The sequence below is a fragment of the Equus przewalskii genome, chromosome 21 (genome assembly GCF_037783145.1).
Source record: "Equus przewalskii isolate Varuska chromosome 21, EquPr2, whole genome shotgun sequence".
NCBI lineage: Eukaryota > Metazoa > Chordata > Mammalia > Perissodactyla > Equidae > Equus > Equus przewalskii.
In genome coordinates, this window is record NC_091851.1 from 23,410,439 (window position 1) to 23,432,462 (window position 22,024).

At 60.8% G+C, this 22,024-nt stretch overlaps 1 protein-coding gene across 1 annotated transcript in view; it reads right to left on the reverse strand.

Annotated features, from left to right (window-relative positions):
• NOL4L (nucleolar protein 4 like) overlaps positions 1-18,094 on the reverse strand; it is a 124,762-nt gene extending 106,668 nt beyond the window's left edge. The window contains exon 1 of the mRNA XM_070589114.1: positions 17,406-18,094. Within this exon, the coding sequence (XP_070445215.1) occupies positions 17,406-17,726 (321 nt within the window). The 5' untranslated portion in view covers positions 17,727-18,094. The remainder of the gene's footprint in view (positions 1-17,405) is intronic.
• Between the last annotated feature and the right edge of the window lie 3,930 nt (positions 18,095-22,024).

Genomic DNA, 22,024 nt, shown 5'->3' on the forward strand with positions numbered 1-22,024 from the left:
CCTAGTGGGTGTTAAACTCCACCCCACAGGTTGAAGAAATGGGGAGCAAGGCCCCCACCCCAGCTCCACCCAGGAGGCTGGCATCCTCAGATTTCACTGGGATGGGCTGGGAGAGGGCAGAAATCATTTTGTTCTGGGACCTATGGTCCTGAGGGGTACACTCTGGTCTTTTGATTCCCAAATACAGGGTGTAGGGGAGCTGGGGATACTTGCCTCCTCAGTATTCTTCAAACCCACCAGACATACTCCTGCCTCAGGGCCTTTGCATTTACTGTCCCCTCTATCTGGATGCTTTTCCACCAGATACCCACATAACTTGCTCCTGCACACACGTGCTCCAGGGCTTTGCTCAAAATGTCACCTTCTCAGTGAGGTCCTCTCTGACACCCTGATTAAAATTCTAATACCTCCCACCCAGCACCTCCGATTCCCCTCACTCTGCTAGGTTTTTCTCCACAGCATTTACCAGCATCTGACAGGCTGGGAGATTTCTTTGTTTATTATGTGCCATCAGCCCCCGCTAGAATGCCAGCTCTCCGAGGGCAGAGATTTTCATTTGTGTCTCCAGAGCCTGGCACAGTGCCTGGCACAGAGCAGTCGCTCTGTAAATATTTGAACAACTGAATAAAACTGAGGCCCAGAGAGGGACAGCAGTGGGCCCCAGGCTACACAGGGAGCACAGAGGCATTTGTGTCCAGGCCTTCTGCTCCCAGCCCCCATCTTCTGTCCCCTCTCTTCACTGGCACAGGATGGGCTTGGTTTTGCCGGAACTGGGGGTGCGGGGGCCTGGGTCCAGAGGCAGGGGAGTCAGCAGTGGGTGGGAGAATAGCCCCTCTCCTGGGGCCCGTGTAGGGGCAGGGGCAAGGGGGTGTGCACAGTGTGTACACCAGGAGGCCCCGGCTCCCCACCTGCCCCCTCCCCATCCCACATCCCGAGGGCAGGACTCAGAATAGACCCTTCTTTTCTTTCTTGCCTCCTGACTTAGGGAACAGGGTCTTCCCCCAGAAACAGCGGCTCCTACAGTGAGGGTGGCGGCTCCTTGCCCTTCCAGCGGTCTCCCTGGAGGACGGGCCTCCGCTGTCACAGACGAGGTGCTGAGGGCAGAGGAGCCAGGGCACCATCTGCCTAAGCTTGCTGGGGCAAAGCCAGACCTCAAACCCTGCTCAGGCAAGTCAGGCTTACGCACCTTCCCCTGCGCTGGGCCCCGTGCTGGGTGCCAGGTCCAGGGGGCGAGGAAGAGACCTGCCTGTGGCTGAGGGAGGGAGGGAGCTGCCTGCCTGCTGGAAGTGGCAGGTGGCCATAGCTGGGAGCAGCTGCTGGCCAGCCAGCCCGCCTGGGCTCACATCCGGGTACCACCCTTTGCTCAAAGGGGGCCTCAGGCAAGTTGCGTAAGATCTCAGTGCCTCACAGGGTTGTTGCAGGAGCCCAGTGTGCAAACACACAGGAAGCACTTAGAGCAGCCTGGCACCTAGTGAGCACTCAATAAATGTGAGCTGACACACCACCAGCCTCACCATTGCCACCATCACCACCATTACCACCATCATCATCACCACCACCATCATGATCACCATCACCACCACCACCATCACCACCACCATCATCATTACCACCATCACCATCACCATCACCACCACTACCACCATCACCATCACCATCACCATTACCACCATCACCATCACCACCACCACCACCACCATCACCACCACCACCATCACCACCATCCTCATCATCACCATCACAACCACCATCATCACCATGTTCTATAGCATCTCTCCCGCATGATGGATTCTGAGCTCTGCCAGTGCAGGAACCACATCTGTGGGGCTCACCACTGCACCCCAGAAAGCTCTCTGAGTTGCTGAATGAATAACTGGGTAAATGGATGAATGAACGACAAAGAGGATTTATGGAGAACAAAGCAGCTGATACGAGGAAGAGGAGGAGGGGGAGGAGACTGTTAGCTGCATGCCTTCAGCCCCCGAGCTCCCTCCACCTCATTTCTCTAGCTTCTGCTCCCATTTTGGCTGTTGTCCCCTAGAACCCAGAGCCTCCCTGGGCCTCAGACTCTGGTCTATGCTCTGAACACAATGGACCAGACTCAGCTCCCTAGGCCTCTCTCCCCATGTTGACCTGCTCTGCGATACTCAATAGCTCCCACTGCCTGAGATCTGGCATTCTGGGGCCCCATTAAAGGACCATCCAGGCACATCTCCCCAGCCCCAGACCTCCCTTCAGGCCAGCTTCTCTTCCCCTCTTCCCACAGCTGTGTCCTGCCCCGCCTGGGCTTCCCAACATGGCGAGAGCAAGTGCAAATGCCTCCAGGTGCAGCCTGGGGCCTCCGTGACCACCTGCTGACGCTGCCAGCCTCCTCTGCTCTCTCAGCCCTGGGACTGCAGGACCTGCTTGTTGGGTGGGACCCCAGCCATTACGCCGGCTCTCATGTTGGCCCCACAACAGCCCTGGTCCTCCATTTTGCAGAAGAGGAAACTAAGGCACAAAGAAGAGAATTGAAAGGCTGGAGGCATTCACTGAGCAAATATTTACTGAGTGCCTACTATGCACTGGGTGCTGGGGACACAGCAGGGAGCAAGACAGCACCTACCCCTGTCCTCATAGAGCCCAAGGGGAATACACACAAAAACACAGCACTGGCCAGAACACACACAAATACAGCCTCGGTGAGATGTTGACAAGGGCTCCGAAGCTGGAGTAAGGGGCTTGAGAGAGACGGGGGACAAAGGGCCTTTTGAAAAGGCAGTCAGGGAGGGCCTCACGGAGGAGAGGACATTTCAGCAGGGCCCCGCGAGGGCTGGCAGAACAGCCTGGAGGCCACTGTGGCTGAAGGGCAGTGAGCAGGAGCCCATAAGTGGAGAGAGGGGCCAGAGCTGGGTCTTGAGGGCCTTGTGGCTTTTGCTCAGAGGGGGACGGGGACCCACAAGAAGGTTTTGAGCAGAACATGGTCAGGGTCAATTTTTAACACAGCTCTTTGGCCGCTGTGGGCAGCGGGAGGAAGCAGGAGGCCGGACAATGAGTGCTATTGCCGGAGAAGAGGTGACAAGAAGTGGGGTGGGAGGGGGGATGGAAAAGGCCCCGCCCTCCCCACACGCCCGGAGTCCCACTTTCCCAGCAAAGGGGCACTCAGAGGAGGCAGACATGGGCGTGGCAGGGTTAGCCTGGGGACACCGGGCAGAAGCAGCCCCTTGAGCTCAGCAAGCCTGGCACAACGGGGACAGGGGCCCGGCCGCCTGAGCCAACCCTCCGGATGGTCCAAGGCTGCCACCCGACCACCAGCCAGTGGGCTCCCTGGGACTCCAGCTCAGGGGGGCAGAGACCAAGTCTGTCCAGCTCACCACTCTGGGCCCATAGAAGGTGATCAGTGAACCTTTGTGGCCCAAATGAACAGGACCCGTACCTAGCAAGCGCCAAGCAAAGCCTGCTGAGCGAGTCAGTGAACGAGTGGCTTGCCTGCAGCCCTGTCTGGTTTGCTGGTGGTTTCTCAAGTTAGTGTGAGCGCCTTAAAATAACTGCAGCTGCTGCCAATCACAGAGCCCCACCGTGGGCCAGGCCCAGGCTCAGCCTCTCACCTGTGTCCAACAACCCTGCACAGCAGGGTCTACTGCTATGCCCATTTTACAGAGGAGGAAACTAAGGCCCAGAGCGGCTAATTAATTTCCTCAAGGTCACGCAGCTATGAAGCAGCACAGGATTTGAACCCAGGGCTGGGTTCTTCTCGGCTACACCGTTAATACCTCCCAAACTGGAACCTCATCAATGACACCATCAATTCAATTATAAATCCCCAGAGGGCAGGGCCCTGCAGGTGGGGTCTCTGATGAACAGCCCCAATGCTCCGTCACCTCTCAGGCCTTGCCTTGGCTCTTTGCTGCAGCCTGGAACCACCTTCCTGATAAGGGAGCCCAGGCTGGCAGCGGGGAGCATTTTCAAGAACAGTAGGGCTGAGAAGTGGCAGCAGAGGGCCTTGAAATCCCATCTTCTGGGGCCTGGCCAAGGGCTCTCCCCACCCCCCAACCTCCATCCCCACTGCCACCTCATGTCCCAGCACAGGGGCAGGAGATCGAGTCCCCAGGCCAGAAGCCCTGGATGAGGCAGCGTCTAGTTCCTGGGGCTGATGACAGAAAACCCTTCCACCCCGGAGGCCTGTCTCAAGATCCAGGCCATTGGGCCGACCTCCGGGCTGACCTCTCACCTCTGCCTCTTGCCAACGTGGGCAGAAGCCATGAAAGCTGGGCTTCAGGACCTGCAAGGGGAGCTGGGCATTGAAACCACATGCACAGTGTGCACAGCAACTCACGCACAATAGTCATCACAATAATAGTAACAACAACAACAGTGAGGACAGCCAGAGCTCCCGGAGCACGCCACCGCGGGCAGCCCTGCACTCGGCCAGGCTTTAGGAGCCCTGATTCTCACAACAGTCCGGTGAAGCAGGGCCTATCATTACCCACACTTTATTCTTTTTGAGGAAGATTAGCCCTGAGCTAACATCTGCTGCCAATCCTCCTCTTTTTGCTGAGGAAGACTGGCCCTGAGCTAACATCCGTGCCCATCCTCCTCTACTTTATATGTGGGACGCCTGCCACAGCATGGCTTTGCCAAGCGGTGCCTTGTCTGCACCCAGGATCCGAACTGGCAAACCCTGGGCCACTGAAGCGGAATGTGTGAACTTAACCGCTCCGCCACCAGGCTGGCTCCTACCCGTACTTCCTAAATGTAGAACTGAGGCACAGAGAGGTTGAGTAAGTTGCACGAGTCACACAGCGAGTATATGGCGGATTCAGGATTCAAACCCAGGCAGCCTGGCTCCAGGGCCAAGTATATCAGGGAGGTCCGTAAGCAGCAGGACCCCTCTGACAGGGAAACTAGGTGGGAGGGGCTGGGGGGGCTGCTGTTTTATCGTTGTTGCTTTAAGGCCTGAGCGTGTGTGTGTGTGTGTGTGTGTGTATTACCTTGAAAAAATCTGTGTGCCTTTTGTCGACAGTGCCCCTCTCGCCTCCTGGGGGGCCCTATCCCCTCCTCCCCCATTTCACAGCTCATCGCCTCCTAAGAGCCCCCTTATAGTCCCTTCTCAGCCTCTTGGGGCACTGGCTCCCTGCCCTGACCCCCTTCAGTGCCCCTGGACCAGGCACTGGCCACTGGCCACTGGCCCCTGTCAGGGCTGCTGGCAGCTGCGGTGACCCGGGTGCAGGGCCACGCCTTGTCTCATGCTGGTGGGCACAAGGCTCCCCCCGCCTCAGCTGCAGTGCAGCGTGCTGGCTGACCGGCTGACCAGCTGGCCAGCTGGCTGGCTGTGGGGCTCCATGCCCCAACCTGGCCCTCCCTGGACCACAGAATCCCTCGGTGACTCCTGAGGGTCAACCCTACCAGTAGATCCTGTTCACACCTAAGCAGTGTGTCCCAGGTTGGCATCCTCTGCCAGACAGACTCACGCCTGTCTCCCCATCCTGGGAAGAGCCACTGTCCCAGCCTGCGTAACACCACAGGGACCCCAGGATCTGAGCCTCGCCATCAGATGGGTGATTTAGGGAGCTGAGGACACGATGTGTCTCTGACACTTCTCCAATGCAAGGCGCAAGTCCCCGTTCTGCCTCTTCCCAGCTGTGTAGCCTTGGGCTTGTTACTTAACCTCTCTGAGCCCAATATCCTCATCAGCAAGATGAGGATCACAGCAATAGCCGTGTTTGGACAATCACATGGAGTCAGGTACATAAAGTCTTTAGCAGGGCACCTGGCACTTTGTAAGCACTCGGCAAATACCAGCTGTGTTACGACTGTCATTGCTGTTGCTCAGTAGCAAGCGTTGACTGAGTACTTTAGGTATCTCGAATTATCCCCACAACAACCCTAGAAGGGAGTTGATATTACTACCCCCATTTTACAGATGTAGGAATGGAGGCTCAGAGAGGTTGAGATGTGTCCAAGGTTGCACAGTTGGTTGGTGAGGCAGGAATTGAACCCCGGGGAGCATGCCCACTCTTAGTTCCATAATGGGCAGCCTGGACTCTTTGAAGCGCACCGCCCGTCTTGCCCTGTTCCCTGACAGCAGCTTCTGATTGGACCAGCACGGCTTCCCTTCCCACCTGCTCTGGCTCGGCGCCTAACCTCGCCCTCTGGCTTCCATTGAGGTCTTCTTCCATCCAGGGCCGGGGGGTTGGAGGGGGGGGTGGGCGGTGAGGTCTGGCAGACCCCCTCCTCCTGGAAGTCCTCCTCTGCAGTTTCCCTCCACATTCCTGCTCCCTTCTCTTCTGCCTCCGTCCACTGCCCCCTCTGAACCTCTCTGCTCCAGCATCCTCGGCCCTGCCCCAGGCTCTGTATCCCTAGGTCTAACTGCCACTGGCCACACCATAGGCACAAGGAGAGAAAAGCTCCTGTTTCCTGTGCAGAGCACTTGACTTGGAGTCTCTTTTCACCTCCCACAGCAACCTCGTGAGATGCGTAATACTACTGGGCCCATTTTACAGAGGAGGAAACTGAGGTTCAGAGATGGGCAGCAACTTGTTTCAAGGTCCTCCAGCTGGTAAGTCACAGACCCCAGTTCAAACCTGGGGGCTGGTCTGAGTTCCAAAGCCCAGCAGCCCTGCTTCACGTGGCCTCATCACAGATTCTAGGGTTACTCATTCAATCACAGTCAAAATCCTAATCATAGCTCCATTTTGTTGAGGGCTTGACTATGTCCACACCCAGATACAGCTGCTTCTATGCTATAGGATATGGTATAGAAGGGGGATATAAGTGAAGCCACAGCTATTATCATCCCATTTTACAGATGAGGAAACTGAGGCTCAGAGAGAGGAAGTGACTTGCCCAAGTTTGCACAGCAGTAAGTGGCAGAGCCTGGACCCAGCCCCTGCCTCCACACTCCCTACTCCTCTGCTGACCTGCAGTGGCCTCACGTTCAACAGAAAACCCTTTGCCCCGCAGCCTGCTCCTGTCCCAGCCTCCAGAGAGGCCTCCCCGAGAGGCCCCAGCCCCCATGGGGCTTCCCAGCCTGAGCTCTGGGAGCTGCCACCCCTCCTCACGCCCCCTCTGCCCAGGCTTTCTCAGCACCCCACAAAGCGCCTCCTAACCCCACCCCGGGAGGCCAATAGCTGTCCGATTTGGGGATCCTCACACTGGGGAGGGGGTCTTCCGAGGGACCTGAGATGGAGCAGCAGCTCTTCCTCTGTGACCTGCCTGTCAGGCATGGCTTTATATCACCTTCTCAACTACCCCCCAGGGTGGGGGTTATCACCCGCTCACACACAAGGGGTCAGGGGGTCAGGCAGGCAAGCCATTTGCCCAGACCCGGAAGCTGGTGGCAGAGCAGGGGTCCAAATGCAGGTCTGTTCTTGGCACGTGACCCTCGGCCTCCCCTGCAGTTGCCCCACCCAAGAGAGCCCGCAGGGCTGGGAGGACCCCTCCATCCTCACTATGGAAGCATTTCACACAATTCTCTCCTTCGGCCGTCCCAACAACCCTGTAGGGCAGGGACCACCATCAGACCTATTTTTCAGATGAAGAAACTGAAGCCCCAAGGGGTGACTTCGCCGGGCACCCAGCAGAGGCTGTGCCTTGGTTTGCTAACCTGTGGAATGGGGCCACAATGACCTCCCAGGGCGGCTGCAGACTGTGCAAGACTGCAGAAGCCAGGGGCTCTCGGAGACACACACTGAGCATGCTCGCAGACAAGGCCCGAGGCCCACATGCGTTTTCCGTGACCCGCCAGCATCCAGTTGGGGCCCGGCCTGCCAAAGGAAGGGCCCCATGTCTCCTTGAACGTTTCCTCAGGCCCGGGGTGCCGAGAAAACGATGAGTCATCCACCCCAGCCGAGGCCGCCCAGCAGCCTGCGCCGGGTCCCAGCTGGCGTGGGGAAGGCTCCTCGCTGGGAAGGGGGCCCCCCGTGCACACCGTGACTCCCGGGCTGGGCCCATGGAGCCCTGACTCACCCGATCTCCTCCATGGCCTCCCACTGCCACACGCCACCGGCCTTGAGGACAGCTCTTGGATTCTGCCCACTGGGCCCCGCCCCTGTGCTTTCACCCCAGATCTAAGCGCCCGCCTACACTCCTGGTTTCCTAAACTCCCCTCTTTCCACCCAAGAAGACTGGGTCAAGCATGACCCTTGAGCCTCCCTAGGCCCCCACTCTACGTTGTCCAGTCCCTGCCACTCAACCTCTTGTCCTGCGAGGGAACCAGCCCCTCCTCTTTGTCCCAGGCTGGCCTTCTCTCTCCGCACCCAACTCCTTCTCGCCTCCTGGCTTTCCTTCTCCGGAACACATGTCCCTGTTGCCGCAGCATTCCAAGGGATCCTTCTAAAACCCAAGCCTGACCTTCTCTTCCCTTTACTTAAAAACCCTCCTGCGAGCTCCTTGCTCTCCTTGATGGTGATGCACTAGCTCCTGTGAGTGGCTTTCCAGATCCTTCTCTTCCGTCTGGCCCCAACAAATTGCACCAGCCCATCCCCTCAGGAGACCCCACAGTGGTTCTTGGGCTCATTTGGTCATCGACCCATCCCCACTCCATCTGAAATGTGCTACAGGACACGATTCTCCAGGAACGTGGTCCCACCACTGTCACGACAGCCCGCGCTAGCCGGGCCCAAACCCTTCCCACGTCCCAGCTCTTGCTCACATTCCCACCCCCCGCAATGAGCATCCCAGTGTTCTTCTCTGGCTGAAAAATTGATTTGGGGCCTCAAGGCCCCAGTCAAATGTCGCCTCCCTGAGGACTCTCTGGACACCCTTGGCTGGAGGATGGGTCTGGGCCTTGGGGCCCTTGAGGGCCTCTGAGTGCACGACTGGATGGCCGGTTCTCAGACTCCTGCTCTGAGGCATCTGCCAGCCCTGCGGTGGGGAGTCCTTTAGAGAGAGAGGCTATTCTGGGGCCTGGGGATACGGCAGGGAACAAAACAGGCTTGTCTGCTCTGGCAGAGCTCACAGCCTGTGAGGAGACAGATGCTAAACATATAAACTAGTAAAATATACATCCAATGTCAGGGGGTGATAAGGGCTATAGAGAAAAAGTGAGTAGAAATAAAAGGGGGGAGAGGGTCCAAGGGACCCAAGGTGCTCCTGATTGGGTGATCAGGGAGGGCCTCTCTGAGGAGGTGACATTTGAGCAAAGACCTGAAAGAAGAGGGGGGCCAGCCATGTAGAGATCTGGGGGAAGAGCATTCCGGGCTGGGGGAACAGTCAGTGCAAGAGCCCTGGGGCAGGATCGTGGTTGGTGGTTTTTGGAATAGCAAGGATGCCAGTGTGGCTGCAACTGAATGAGCAAGGGGAGAGTGGAGGGAGGTGAGGGCAGCAGGCAGCCAGGGCCAAATCGTGCAGGGCTTCTAGGCTTCAGGAAAGACTCTGGCTCTTGCTTTGAGTGAGACGGGAGTCTTGGAGGGTTCTGAGCAGAATAGGGAGAGGGAGAGAGTCTGACTTGCTTTTTGCAAGTTCTGGCTGTGTGACCCAGAAGAGCTTCCAGGGGGGCCAGAGTGGACACAGGGAGCCCAGGAGTGGGGTGGTGTATCTCTTGGCTTGGAGGAGGCTGAGGCAGCAGACACAGGGAGAAGGTAAAATCCGAGAGGTATTTTGAAGGTAGAATCAACAAGATTTGCAAATCTTGTTGGATGGAGAGGGCGAGGCAGTAAGAGAGTAAAGTCACAAATGACTCCAGGTGTGGCCTGAGCAAGAGAAGGATGCAGCTGCTGCTGGGGAGGACAGTGGAAGGAGCAGAGGAGCAGGGGTGGGGACAGGGGGGGAGGTGAATCAATGAATGACCTGCGGGCTTAGGGACCAGACGGCTCACGCCCAGCTCTGGTGCTCTGTGGGAATTGGAGCGAGCAACCAACCTCCCCTTTCGACCTTAGTTTCCCCATCTGCAGCTGAGGAGCCCCACGTCCCAGGGTGGCCAAGAGGACTGGACGCTGAGGGAGTCGATGACCTTGTGGGGAAAGGACAGGCCCAGCCTCCCAACTGCTATCCCCCACCCCCTGCAGCCTGCCGGGAAGGGGGTGTCGAGGGGGAGGGGCAGCATCTGTCTCCCACCAGGCTGGGTCTGAGCAGTTGGGAGGGGGAGCTCTGGGAAGCTCTCGTAGAGTGCCCTCAGACCCGGGGCACCCCGAGCCAGGGGTGGAGAGGTGGGGGGAGCGGGGCCCCTGTGGACCCCTGCCTCCATGTCCCCCGGCCTAGAGGGTCAGCCAGCCATGGAAAGCAAGCGCTGCCACTTGCTCACTATGGGATTCGGGGATCTTCCCTGGCTTCTCTGATGCCAAGTTCTCACCCACCTCAAAGAATCCAGGGGCGATTAAATGAAATAAAGTGTCTGGCACACGGCAGGGGCTTGAAAACTTGGGAGATGTGCTCAGACCCCTGCCCGAGGGAGGCCGTCATTCACCAGCCTCGCTGTGTTCTCTGTAAGATCCTGGAGCCAGAACTTAGGTTCCTGGCCAGCGGCTGGGGTGGGGGTGAGGGTGCCTCCAGAAGGCTCCTTTCTATCTCTCTACCCGGCGGGTGCCTCCAGGCCTCAGTAAAGCCCGCACCCTCACCCCTCCAGCACCCGTCCTTGACCTCTGGAATCTGGCACCCCGGCTCCAGGAAGGGATTTCAGAGGCGGGAGGGGCCCCCGCAGCATTCCCTGTACAATAACTAGGGAAACAAGCTCAGAGCAGGGCAGGAGCCAGGCAGGCAGAGAGAGACCCTCAGCCTTCAAGTCCCCAGTTCTGGGGACTCAGGCCACACCTACGCCCCTCACCAAGACTTCTCCAGTGTTCTGTGCACTGGAGACACAAAAATGACTCAGACACAATCTCCAGGGAACTAACTGTTCCTGCCCACCTACTGTGTGTCAGGGACTTGGCTGGGTGCTTTATTTCCACCCTCTCAGTTAATATCCATGTTGTGTCTCATCACCATTCCCATTTTCCAGAGGAGGAAAGAGGCTCAGCGAGATCGCACAGCAGCTAACATTTCCCAAGGCATGCTACACCCTCCAGGCTCTACGCACACGATGCACTAAGCTTCACGCCAGTCCTACGAGGGAGAGAGGATTGGCAGCTCCATTTTACAGATGAGAAAAACAAGGCCAAAGTGGGGAAAGGGCCAAGCCGGGATTTGAACCCAGCGCCCTGTGGCCTGAAGCCCCAAGCCCTTCACTCCTTTCTGTGCCAGGGTGGCCGGAGCAGAAGGTGGACTCAGCAGTCCTTGTAACCAGCCTCCAGCCTCAGCGGGCCCTCACCTGGCTTCCTTCTGCTCCCTCTTCTGCTTTGGGCCCAGGGTCCAGGCCTGGCTTTGACACAGAGTGACCTCTTCAAAGGACAGCAGAGGCTTTTCCAGTTTGCCAAGCCTCCTAGAAGTGGTCTTGGGAGCCCATTTTCCAGACGTGAAAACTGAGACTCGGAGAGGCAAGCAGGGCACTTCCCTGAGGTCACGTGGCAGGGAAGTGGCTGAGTTGGGGTCCCATCGGTTCGAGCCCCCTCACTTCAAGTTCAGAGCCCCCTCTCCCAGAAGGACCCACACCGCCCCCCCATGGTGCTCGGCTACGGGCTCAGCAAGTGCCACCGTGGCAAGGTCACAAGCTTTGCCCTGCTGTCCTTGTAGGCAGGGAGTGGGAGGAGGAAGAGCAAGGCTGGAAACAGGGAGGGGCCTTGGCCACTGTCATGGGGACAGGGACATGGCGCCACCCTTTATGTCCACTCCCTCCCTGACACTTGGCCTCAGCAGCTGCTGAGACCCCACGGGCAGCAGGGGCCAGGGCAGCAGCTCGGCTGACTCAGTGATGATGAAGGACGTCACACCAGCACCACACTGCCAGACCGACAGGGTGTTCTCAGTAGGATCCGAATGTGTGCACGCACACACAGTCACACTCGTGGTCTGCCAATGCCCACGCCCCAGGTGCTTGCACACCTGCCAGCACAGATGCTCACAAGCACACACGTTCACAAGCATGCAGTCTCCCCTCCACCTGTACACACACACACACACACACACTGCCCTGGGCACACAAGCATCCCCAGCCTACACATGGACAAGCATATGCACACTCACGCCCACACAGTCACCCTTCTGCACACACACACATGCACACAGACTCTATGTGCACACATGCTCTACCCCGTGAGTGCACGCGTACATGCACAGTACTCTATCCATCCCACAACCTCCCAGGTAAGAGCTGGCTTGGAGAGGTCCAGGTTTGCCTGAGGCTGGGCTGGGCCCCTGACCTTTGTCCCTGGGCAGCCCCAGCCACAGGCTCCCTACCCCACAGTCCTCCCAGCAGCATTTTCAGGGTCCCAGATGGGCCTCCTGACTCCCAGACACTTGGGGATGGGAAGACAGCCGGTAGGGGCCATGAAGGAGAAGATGTTCATGCCAGGTCTTAGCCAAAGAGGAAGGGGGCAGGCTGTCCTCACCCCCCACCAGAGAGTGAGGGGAGGCCCCAGGAAGGTAGAGCCTGATCCTCCAGCATCACCCAGCCTTCAAAATGTAGCCCCCCTGAGTCCCCGAGACCACATTCACCCAAATCACCGAGGCTTGATTAATGAAATAGCCCGCTTCTGCCACTTATGAGAAATCCAAATGGGGCCTGTGCCAGACATCGTTGTCAGCCTTCTCTCTAAAAGTCCCCCAGGACCTAGGACAACAGAGGCCTCCTCCCTTCTCTTCACCCCATACCCATCCTAGTGAGCCCCAGGAAAGTCTCCAGACACCTTACATGGAGCCAATCCTGCCTCAAGCACCAGCCTGTGATTACACACATCTTGACCACGGGGATGCTTCTAAACTAATTCAGACTAAGGTGTAATGGACTGAAAGCTTGTCATAAAAGACATATGCTTTCAAATTGGATCAGGCTGCAAGACATCTCAGACAGGGTCAGAATGGAGATGCGTAGAGGCAGTCCCCAAGCTCAGGGCCTGCCCCTGTCGGTGGTGTGGGCTCAGGGTAGTTCTGAACCTGACTAAGCCTCACTTTACTCATTTGAAGGATGACAGTAACAACAGCCCTGACCTCTGGGCTGCTGTGAGGACTCAACAAGTCAGTGTGTATCAGCGCCTCAGCACAGTGACAGGCACACAGTAGGCAACTCAGACACGGTCCCCATGGTGACAATTTGGAGAAAAGCAAGAAATATCGAGGTACTCAACCAAAGGTCACAGCATTGTTACACTGTGCAAAGTCAGAGGCCATTTCCCGCCCAGACCAGCGGCCGCAGGTGCCAAAGGTTTGCACAAAAGCTCTGGGGAGAGACTGGAGACTGTGAAAATGCTCTCCACTAAATGAACGTCGTCTGCAAACTGGGAAAGGACCACCATTAGTCAATTTGGCCTGAGGAACACCTGGGGTCCGACTAGAAAAAGCCTGGTGTTGAGAGCAGAGTTTGGCAATCCGGCTTTTCCCCTCAGGGAGGGGGGCGCTATTGGGGGGATTCTGGCATGTGATGGGCCAGCGGAGCAGGGGGATCTATGTCCCAGCCCTGGCTCCCTACCAACGGAAATTCCTCTCTGGAGACCTCAGTTTTCCCATCTGGAAGATGGTAGAGTTGGGCTGAGAACAGCTATCTCCAAGGAGCCCTGGGGCTCTCTGGTCCCAGGAGTTGACAGATGGCCAGGGCTCCACCCCAGACATAACCTGTGGTCCTTGCAGGCTGCGGGGACAGCCCCACTCTGAGAGACCAGAGGAAAAGGAAAGGGGTTGGTTCACTTTGTGGCCGACGCTGGAACGGAATCGGAGGGTCTTGTCTCCGTGGGGTTCACTTCCCCTGCTTGGCAGCCCACGGAGGCCGGAGCAGGCCAAACACAAGAAATAAAACATCCCAACCAGGCTTTGCCCAGTCAGGAGGCCCGGCCGGCCCTTGTCATAAAAAGATCTTATCCCCGTGAGCAGCGGTGCCCGCTGGCGGCGGACTCCGCCCTCCTCCCTCAGCCCTCAGCCCTCCGCCTCCACTTCTATTTCCTGTGACAACCTGCAAACTGAAGACGAACTTGCCTTCCCCCCCCCCATGCCCAGGCCCCCCGCTCCTGCCGACCCCCGCCCCGCCCCGCCCCCCACCGGGGCCCCAGCTGCAGGAGGCCCCGCAGAGTGTAATTCCCCTCGCCCTCCTCTCCGCCCTGGGCCCGTCCGGACAGATTAAGCCTTTGTCACACACACCCAGAAAAACTCAGGGCCAGATGGGACGGGACAAGTGGTGTCAGATCATCGACCCGCGGCTGGCTGGCCGGGACCTGGGAAGGGCCCCGACCACAGCACCGCATATGGCTGTGGGAGGAGGAAAGGGGGCCCAGAGAGGGGGCAGCCAGAGAGCAACATGGAAGAGAGATGACACACCACAGCCACCCTTGGGACCCGAGCCCACACGGGGACCTTTGTTCAGCTGCTGGATGACCCAACTCCCACACCCCTCTTCCCTGAAGTCGCTCTGCCTGCCCGCCTTCCCTGGAGCCTCCCTGGGCTTCCTGATCACACCCTTGGCCATGCCCACCCCCCTGCCAGCTCGGTGCCCGGGAGCCAGCATAGAGACCCACCCACCCCAATGCTCCAGTGTCCCCACGAGGCGTGTGGGTGCTAAATAATGCCTCGGACAAAGGTTTATGGCCCAATGACCTTCACAGAAACCCACCCAGGACAAAACTGCAGGATCTCTCCCAACTGCCACCAGAGGCAAAGATAACTTTGTGCGTGTGTGCATGTGTGTGTGTGTGTGTGTGCGCGTGCGTGTGTGTGGAGGCCAGTGAAGGTAGGGGACGTCCTTTGCACCTTTCAAAGAAGGTCCCATTCAGCCCCTCCCAGTAAGAGGCCATGGCTGCCCCAGAATTCCCAGCAGGATTTGTTCCTCTTAGATCAGTGAAAGGAAAATGGAAATGCAAAAATAATAACTGAGCCCCCGGAATGTGTGTGGAGATGGAGGTGGCAGGGCTAGGGGCATCTCCTGCGGCCGGCTCCGGTTGGCTGGGCGAGTGGCAGGTAACTAACGGGTTCTCTGGGGACCAGCAGGCCAGGCAGGCGGGCGAGGGGAGCTGGAGGGGCGGGTTGTCGCAGGAGGGCACGTCTGTTGTGTTTGTTGTCCTCCTGGCAGCCCGGGCAGGGAGGTCTGGGTCCCCCTTCTCTGCCTCCCAGGCAGGTGGTCCCTCGGGAAGGGCTTATTATTAGTCTGAGCCAGGGTGGAGGCTTGTGAGGCCCCTGCTGACAGGCGAGGCAGGTCAGCCCGGGCCTGGAGAAAGGGCTGAAGAGCCCGGCTGGGCTGGCAGGACCTGGAGCCCGGGCCCAGCACCCATTGCTGCATGTGGCCTGGATGGGTGTGTGCTCCGCCTTGACGGCTGTGTGGCTAATGGGGTAGGGGGACTGCCCCATGATGCCCACTCCATGTGGAGCTGTCGACCCCCACAGAGAACCAGGGAGCCAGCTGCCATGTCTGAGGGTCACCTGCCTGCCAACTCCAGGAGTGGGTGGAGTGGGGGCTCCTGCCTCAGACATGAAGGAGGCTGGGTCAGGACTCCCAGCTCCCTGGGGAGGGATAACCAGGATGGGGTGGGAGTGGGGGGCACTCACTGACCTGGGAAGCCTGGACGGCTGACAGCACTGACCCAGGGTAAGGAGTGCAGACCCAGCCAAGCATCTGGTGGGTCACTGACCTCGAAAAACCACGCTTCCACTGGGGACACCAGTCATCTCCCCCAAGATTGGGGAGAACCCAAGGGGGGACCGAACTGGCAGGGGGGGAGGGCACACCTAGGCTGGGAAGAGGCAATGACCATACTCCCCCCGTGGGCAAGTGGGCACTGATTTGGGCTGGGGGAGGGGTCCCTGATTCAATCCGGGGAGGGGACAATGACCCCGGCTCCCCGGGTTCAGGGGAGAGCACTGATTTCGGCGCGGGTGGAACCCTGCCCCGGCGTCCCCCTCCGGGAATGCGGCCCCAGCGCGCCCCTCCGCCCGGCCCCCTGCTTCGGGCCGGCCGGCCGGAGGCGGCAGCGGCGCAGATGGGCTGCTGGCGGCCGCAGCGGCAGCGGCGCGGTTATCAGCGCTCCTCGCAGATGGGCCGCCCGCCCTCCGCGCTCGCGGCTCCCCGCTCCCCGCGGCCTGCAGCCCCGTCCCCTGGGCGCGGGGGGAGGCGCCTCCGGATCCGCTCCCCGGCTCCCGCCTGCCTCCCTGGCGGCCCCCTCACCCCGCGGCCCGGGCCCGGGCGGCCGCCGGAGGGGGAGGGGGAGGGGACAAGTGCACTTTTCGTAACGACCGAATCAATTGTGTGTGAAGAGCCCGCTCCGGCCGCGGACGGGGCTGAGCGCGGGGCGGGCGGGCCGGACGGGGGAGGAGCACGGAGGGGGGAGCGGGGGAGCGAGGGAGGGAGGGAGGCCGGCGCGGGGCGGCCCCGCTCGCTCGCTCGGGCCGGGCGAGGCCGGGGAGGGAGCGAGGGGGGCAGGGAGGGAGGCTGGCCCGGCCCGGGCGGGCCGGGGGCTGAACGCACTAACGGAGGGTCTCCGCCACGGAAAGTTCAAAGCTCAGCAGCGCCCCGGGAGCAGCCGCCCCCCCAGCCCCCACCCGCTGCAGAACAATGAGGTCCCGGCGGGGGAGCCGCGGGGCCCGCGCCGCACGCCCTCTCCAGGGCGCCCCGGGCCGGAGGGGACGCCCTCGCCCAGCCGCCCGCCTCCTCCCTCTCGGCGGCTGCGGTTCCCCGCCCCCTCCCCCACGCCACCCCGCCCGGACCGGGCTGGCCCCGGGGACGGGGGAGGGGACGGGATGGATAGGTCAGGCCGCCCCCGTCCCAGGGCGGGGGGAGCCAGGGGCCAGGGGGGCGGAGGGGGCGCCCCACCCACCCGCGGGAGGCTGCTCCTGCGCCAGGCTGCGGCTCGGGCTGCCCCTCCCCGGGCCAGCCCCGGGTGGGGTCGGGGAGACAGTGCCCGGGCGGGCCCCCTCCCCTGGCGCTGGGAAGCCCAGTGGACTCCCCGTCCCGTGGCTGCCCCTGCCCCCCCTCCCGCGGCACCACCCTCCACACACACACACACACACACACACACACCGCCCAGCCGGCCCGGGGGCGGGAGCGCGAGGCGCCCGGGACAGGCAGCCCCGGGGCGGGCGGGGTAGGGGGGAGGCTCGGGCTTCGGAGCAGCCGCCTGCTGGCTGGGGGAGGGGACGGGAGGACGGAACATGCTGGGGTGAGCAGCCCGGGACAGCCCGCCCGGCAAGACCACGGCCCGGGCAGCGGCGCAGAGGGGGGCAGGGACGCCCTGAACCCGGAGCGCTGCCCGGGCGGGCCAGGGCGGGCGGGTGAGCAGGGACGCGTGCGCCTCGGGCGGGCCAGACCCACGGACAGCCTCAGGGACACACGTTCGGACACACATCCACACCCCCACCCCGCCCCCGCCCGCCCCAGCCCCGCGGCGGGACCGGCCCGCGGCCGCCGCGCGCGCACTCACCGAGCCCGTCTTGACCGGCACATACACCACTTGGCCCATCTTGGGTTCCCGGCCGCTGCCCAGGCGGAAGCCCTTGGAGCGCACCCAGAACTGGAACTTGCCTTTCTCGCCGGCTGCCGGGCCGCTGCCAGCGCCGGTCCCGCCGCCGCCCTGCAGGACCTCGGCGATCCGCTGGTATTTGCTGCGTGTCACCGTCTTGGTTTTGGCCGAGTCGCCGTAGGTGCGCAGGCACCAGTCCCGGAACTGGCGGCCCAGCTCCGAGTCCCCGGGGCTGCGCTCGCGCTCCCAACCCCCGCGCAGCAGCAGCGTCGGCTTCGGCATCCTCCCGCCGCGCCCGGCGCCCTCGGGGGCGGGCCGGCCGCCGGGCCGCCCGGTGCCGGGACTGGGCTGGGCTGGGCCGGGCTGGGCCGGGCCGGGCCGGGGCGCGCCGCGGCCCGGGCTGTCCCGCGGTGTGGCTCCGGCGCGGCTGCTTGATGGGCACGGGCGGCGGCCGGACGCGCGGGGCTGCGGCGCGCTCTGTCCTGCTCGGGCGGCGGCGGCGGCGGCGGCGGCGGCGTTGGCGGCGGCGGCTCCGGCTCGCCTCCTGCTCCGCCTCCTCCTCCCCCCGGCCGGGATGCAGGAGCGATGGAGGCAGCTCCGGGCCCGGAGGTGCAGAGGGGGCGGGCCGCCCCGCGGGCGGCCGGGGGAGGCGGGAGGCGGGGAGCGGCCCCGGGCGCGGGGAGCGAGACCGAGCCTGGGCGCGGGCGGCGGCGGCGGCGGCTGTCAGCTCGCGCGGCTCATCCTGCTCCTGCTCTGGCTCCCGCTGCCGCTGCTCTTCCTCCTCCTCCTCCTCCCGCGCCCGCCTCCACCACGCCGCGGGATCCCACCTGTTAGAGCGTCGCAGCCTTCGCCGCCGCCCCCCTCCCGCGCCAGCCCGCGGGGCCCAGCCCCCGCCCCGGCCCGGCCCCTGGGGGCGCGGGGGCCGGCGCGCCCGCAGCCGCCGGGAGGGCCGGAGCCGCAGGCGCACAGTGCCCAGCCCAGGGACCGAGTTCCCTCTGGCCGGGCCTGGCCCCCAGCCCCGCAGGCCGCGCTCCGCCCGCGCTCGGCGGGCGGTCTCGCAGGGAGCAGGGCGCAGACCCACCCGGCCACTAGCGTCCCTGCCTCCCTGGGCGGCCCCGCCCGATTTTAGCCCGGCGCGGGCCGCCCAGGGCAGGGCCCTTTCCCTCCGGCAACTGGCCTGACCTCTCCGTTGCGACCTGGCGCCAGAAGAGCAGTGTTCCCCGGGGGAACCCCAACCCGCCACCCTTCGGGGCCCGCAAACTTCCTCCCCCTCGCTTCGCCCCGAATTCCCCGAGGTTTGGCCGGCCTTGCTTCTGCCAGCCCCACTGCTCTGGGACAGCCCCAGGCCCCAGGGAAGTCGCCAACAGTGGCTGATGGCCTCACTCACGCCAACGCCACCAAGGCTTCTGGCCTCAACACACCCATAAATTCATTCCCAGACACCCTGCCTTCTGGGTGCACCTTGGCCTAGAATCTTTGCTGAGTAAACTCAGGTGGCCCTGCCATCCTCCTCCTCCCTGGGCAAGACTGACCTTGGGTAGAGCCAGCCCCCTCCCTCTTAATGAAATTACTCACATGAATAAAGGCACAGGCCACTTCCCCAGGATTTCTGCCCTCCTTTCTTAACACGTCCTGAGGAATTGCTGTGCTTCTCTCCCTGTTGTCCCCTAGGGTCCACCCCAATATCCCCAGGCTGCTCCTGCAAGCGAGTTACCACCCACGCCTGAGGCCCAGATTTTGGCCAGTGCAGGACCGTTTTCTGCCCAGGAACTACTGGCTACCCCCATTCCAAGGTCCCCCAGCCTCATAGTGACAGTGTGCCGTGTCCTGGCGACCCTGAGAGGCAGAGGAGACGCCCATTTTACAGATGGAGGCCTGGGGCTTGGAGAGGTGGCCTGACCTGCTCAAGGTCACCCAGGGACGAGGGGAGGGCTTCAGCTGGGGTCTGTCCAGCTCCTGCTGCCACATCACACCCGAAGTGCCCCCTACCATCCCCAGGAGGGATCCCCACACTGTGTGTGCCCAATTCCCTTCCCCCAGCTGCGGGGAGCTCCAGATGCTCAGGGACCACGTCTGACTCATTCCTGTATCCCAGGCTCTAGCACGGCACCTGGCACACAGTAGGTGCCAATAAATGCTGAAAGAACCCAAGAGGTCTTCCAAGTCCCAACCTCTCTCCACATTTCACAGAAGAGATTTATTTTTAGATAATTTACATTTCCGTGTTACTTTATATACACCAACAACTCCACAGTCATTTTTCCTCTTTATCTTCCTAAGAGCTCTTTTTGGTTCCATGCTGGCATGCCCATTTTTCAGAGATGATCACTGGGGCTCAGAGAGGGGAAGTCATCGCCAAAGGCCACCCAGCCCCAGGGGTACGGGGACTTCTGCATGATTTGGAAGCCCAAGCCCTGACTTTGCCAATATGCCCCTTGCCACTTACCCCCACAGCTGCCTCTCTTCCTGAAAACAAGGCGCTTATCTAGCCCGGCCATGCTAAAGACCACTTGCAGCGAGGGTACCCTGGTGCCGAGGTGGCGGGGCCCCCTGTTTAAGCCCAGGTCTCTGTCCAGTTCCAAGACCCACTTCAGTAACCACTAAGCCGGACCCCGTCTCCATGCAGCCTGGGTCTTTGCCTGCCTTTCAGAACCTAAAAACCTGATTGTCAACCTTAGGCTGAGTTTCTAGTGTGGCAGAGGGGGCAGGAGAGCGACAAGAACGTAGGCCTCTGGCAGATCTAACTACCGTCCGCCATGGCATTCTTCATGCTCACAGGTCCCAGATGGCCGCTTCCCCAGTGAATGAACCCATCAGTCCACCTTTGCTGGGTGACCTCAGGCAAGTCACCGAACCCCAACTTCATCATCTGCGTAACCGACAGACGGCCATGGATGTAAAGTTTCAGCAGAATAACGTGTGTGACAGTGCCTGGCATATGACAGGTGCCCAGTGGATGCCATGTTTTCCTTCGTAGAGGCTGCAAAGTATTCAAGGAGGAAGATGAGCATTGTTGATACTTTTTGTGTTTCATTCATTCAACAAACATTTCTTGAACAGCTCTTAGCCGCCAGGTGCTGGGGATATAGTCTTGGGATCCCCAAGGTCCTTGCTCTGTTGAAGCTCACTGATGAATGGGGAAGAAGGTCATTGACCAAACTGACTTTCAATAGTTATGGCTTGGGGAAGGGGCATGATGGAAACGAGGAGCTGTGAAAATGGACAGGAGGGACTGCTTTTCTTAGGGGGATCAGGAAAGACCCCTCTGAAGAGTAGTTTTGAGCAGTGACTTAAATGACAAGGAGCCAGCCATACTCTGTTCTGAGGGAAGAGCATTCTGCACAGAGGGAACAGCATGTGCAAAGGCCCTGAGGTGCAAAAGAGATTGCCGTTTTCCAGAAGCTGAAAGGAGGCCAGTGTGGCTACGGTGAAGTGAGGGAGGAGGGGTTGGAAGGCAGGAGATCATGGGAAAAAGTTTGGATGGCATTGTAGATGTGACGGGAAGCCACTGGTGAGTTTTAAACAGGGGAGAGACTGAGGAGTAGAGAGGAAGTGAGGAGTGGAGGGCAATTACAGAGGCCTAAGGGGCCTATGATCAAGGGGCTTGGAGGTCAGAGGCCTTGGTTTCCCCTCCCATGTGTCAGCTCGCTACACCAGGTGCATCTCAGCCTCTTGCCCCAAGAGGTGCTGGGAAGCCCATGGAGGTGGCTGAGCTGAGGAGTGAGGAGTGTCCCCACTTCTGCAGAAACAGGTCCCTGCAGCTCTGGCCTCTGCATGTCAGTCGTGTCCTTTAGCCGATGTCCTGCCCCAGAGCATGCTGGGTAGGAGGTAAGTTTCTCACAGCGCCCAGCTTGGGGGGCACATTGGGCAGTCACGATCTGAGGGGGGCAACTGCTCCTCCTTTCTTCCCATTCCCACCGCCTGCCAAAAGGACAAAGTAGGCTGCCCCGATAATCACAGGTCAGGGGATCCCCGGGATTTTTTTGTTTTACCTGTAGTCCAGAGGTCCAAGGGAGGCGGGATGGACGTACAGGGAGTCCAGACCTCCAGAGCTCACGTCCACTTCCAATACTGACAGTAACGCTCTGGGTCACAAGTGGTCAGCAATGAAAGGTCTGCAGAGAGTGTACAGTCTAACTCTGCCTTTTACAGATGGGTAAACAGAGTCCCACAGAAGGGAAGAGGCTCAGGGCCACAGGCAGAGGGGGGCATCTGGCCTTTGCCTGGTTCGGCTCAGACCACCTGCTTTTCCCTGAGCTCTGACTCTGGGCCCAGAGGAGGGGAATGCCTGAAACGCAGAGGTGAGGTGGCCCCGACTGGCCTGGGGTGGGGCAGAGTGACTCAGACCCCTGCAGAGGCCTGTCTGCCAAAGGGGACAGGGGAGGGGCGGTTTCCACTGCTGGGCGCTGGCGCCCCTTCGAAGCATCAAGGACTTGTGCAGCCATTGCCAACCCCCGTTCCAAAGCATCCACCCCTGCAGTCAGTCTGCCCACCTGCTGCTCCAGGTCCCCCTCACCCCGAAGGGCTGCTGAGCCCTCCCTTTGGTTCAGGGGCTGCCCTGGTGGCTCACAGACTCCTGG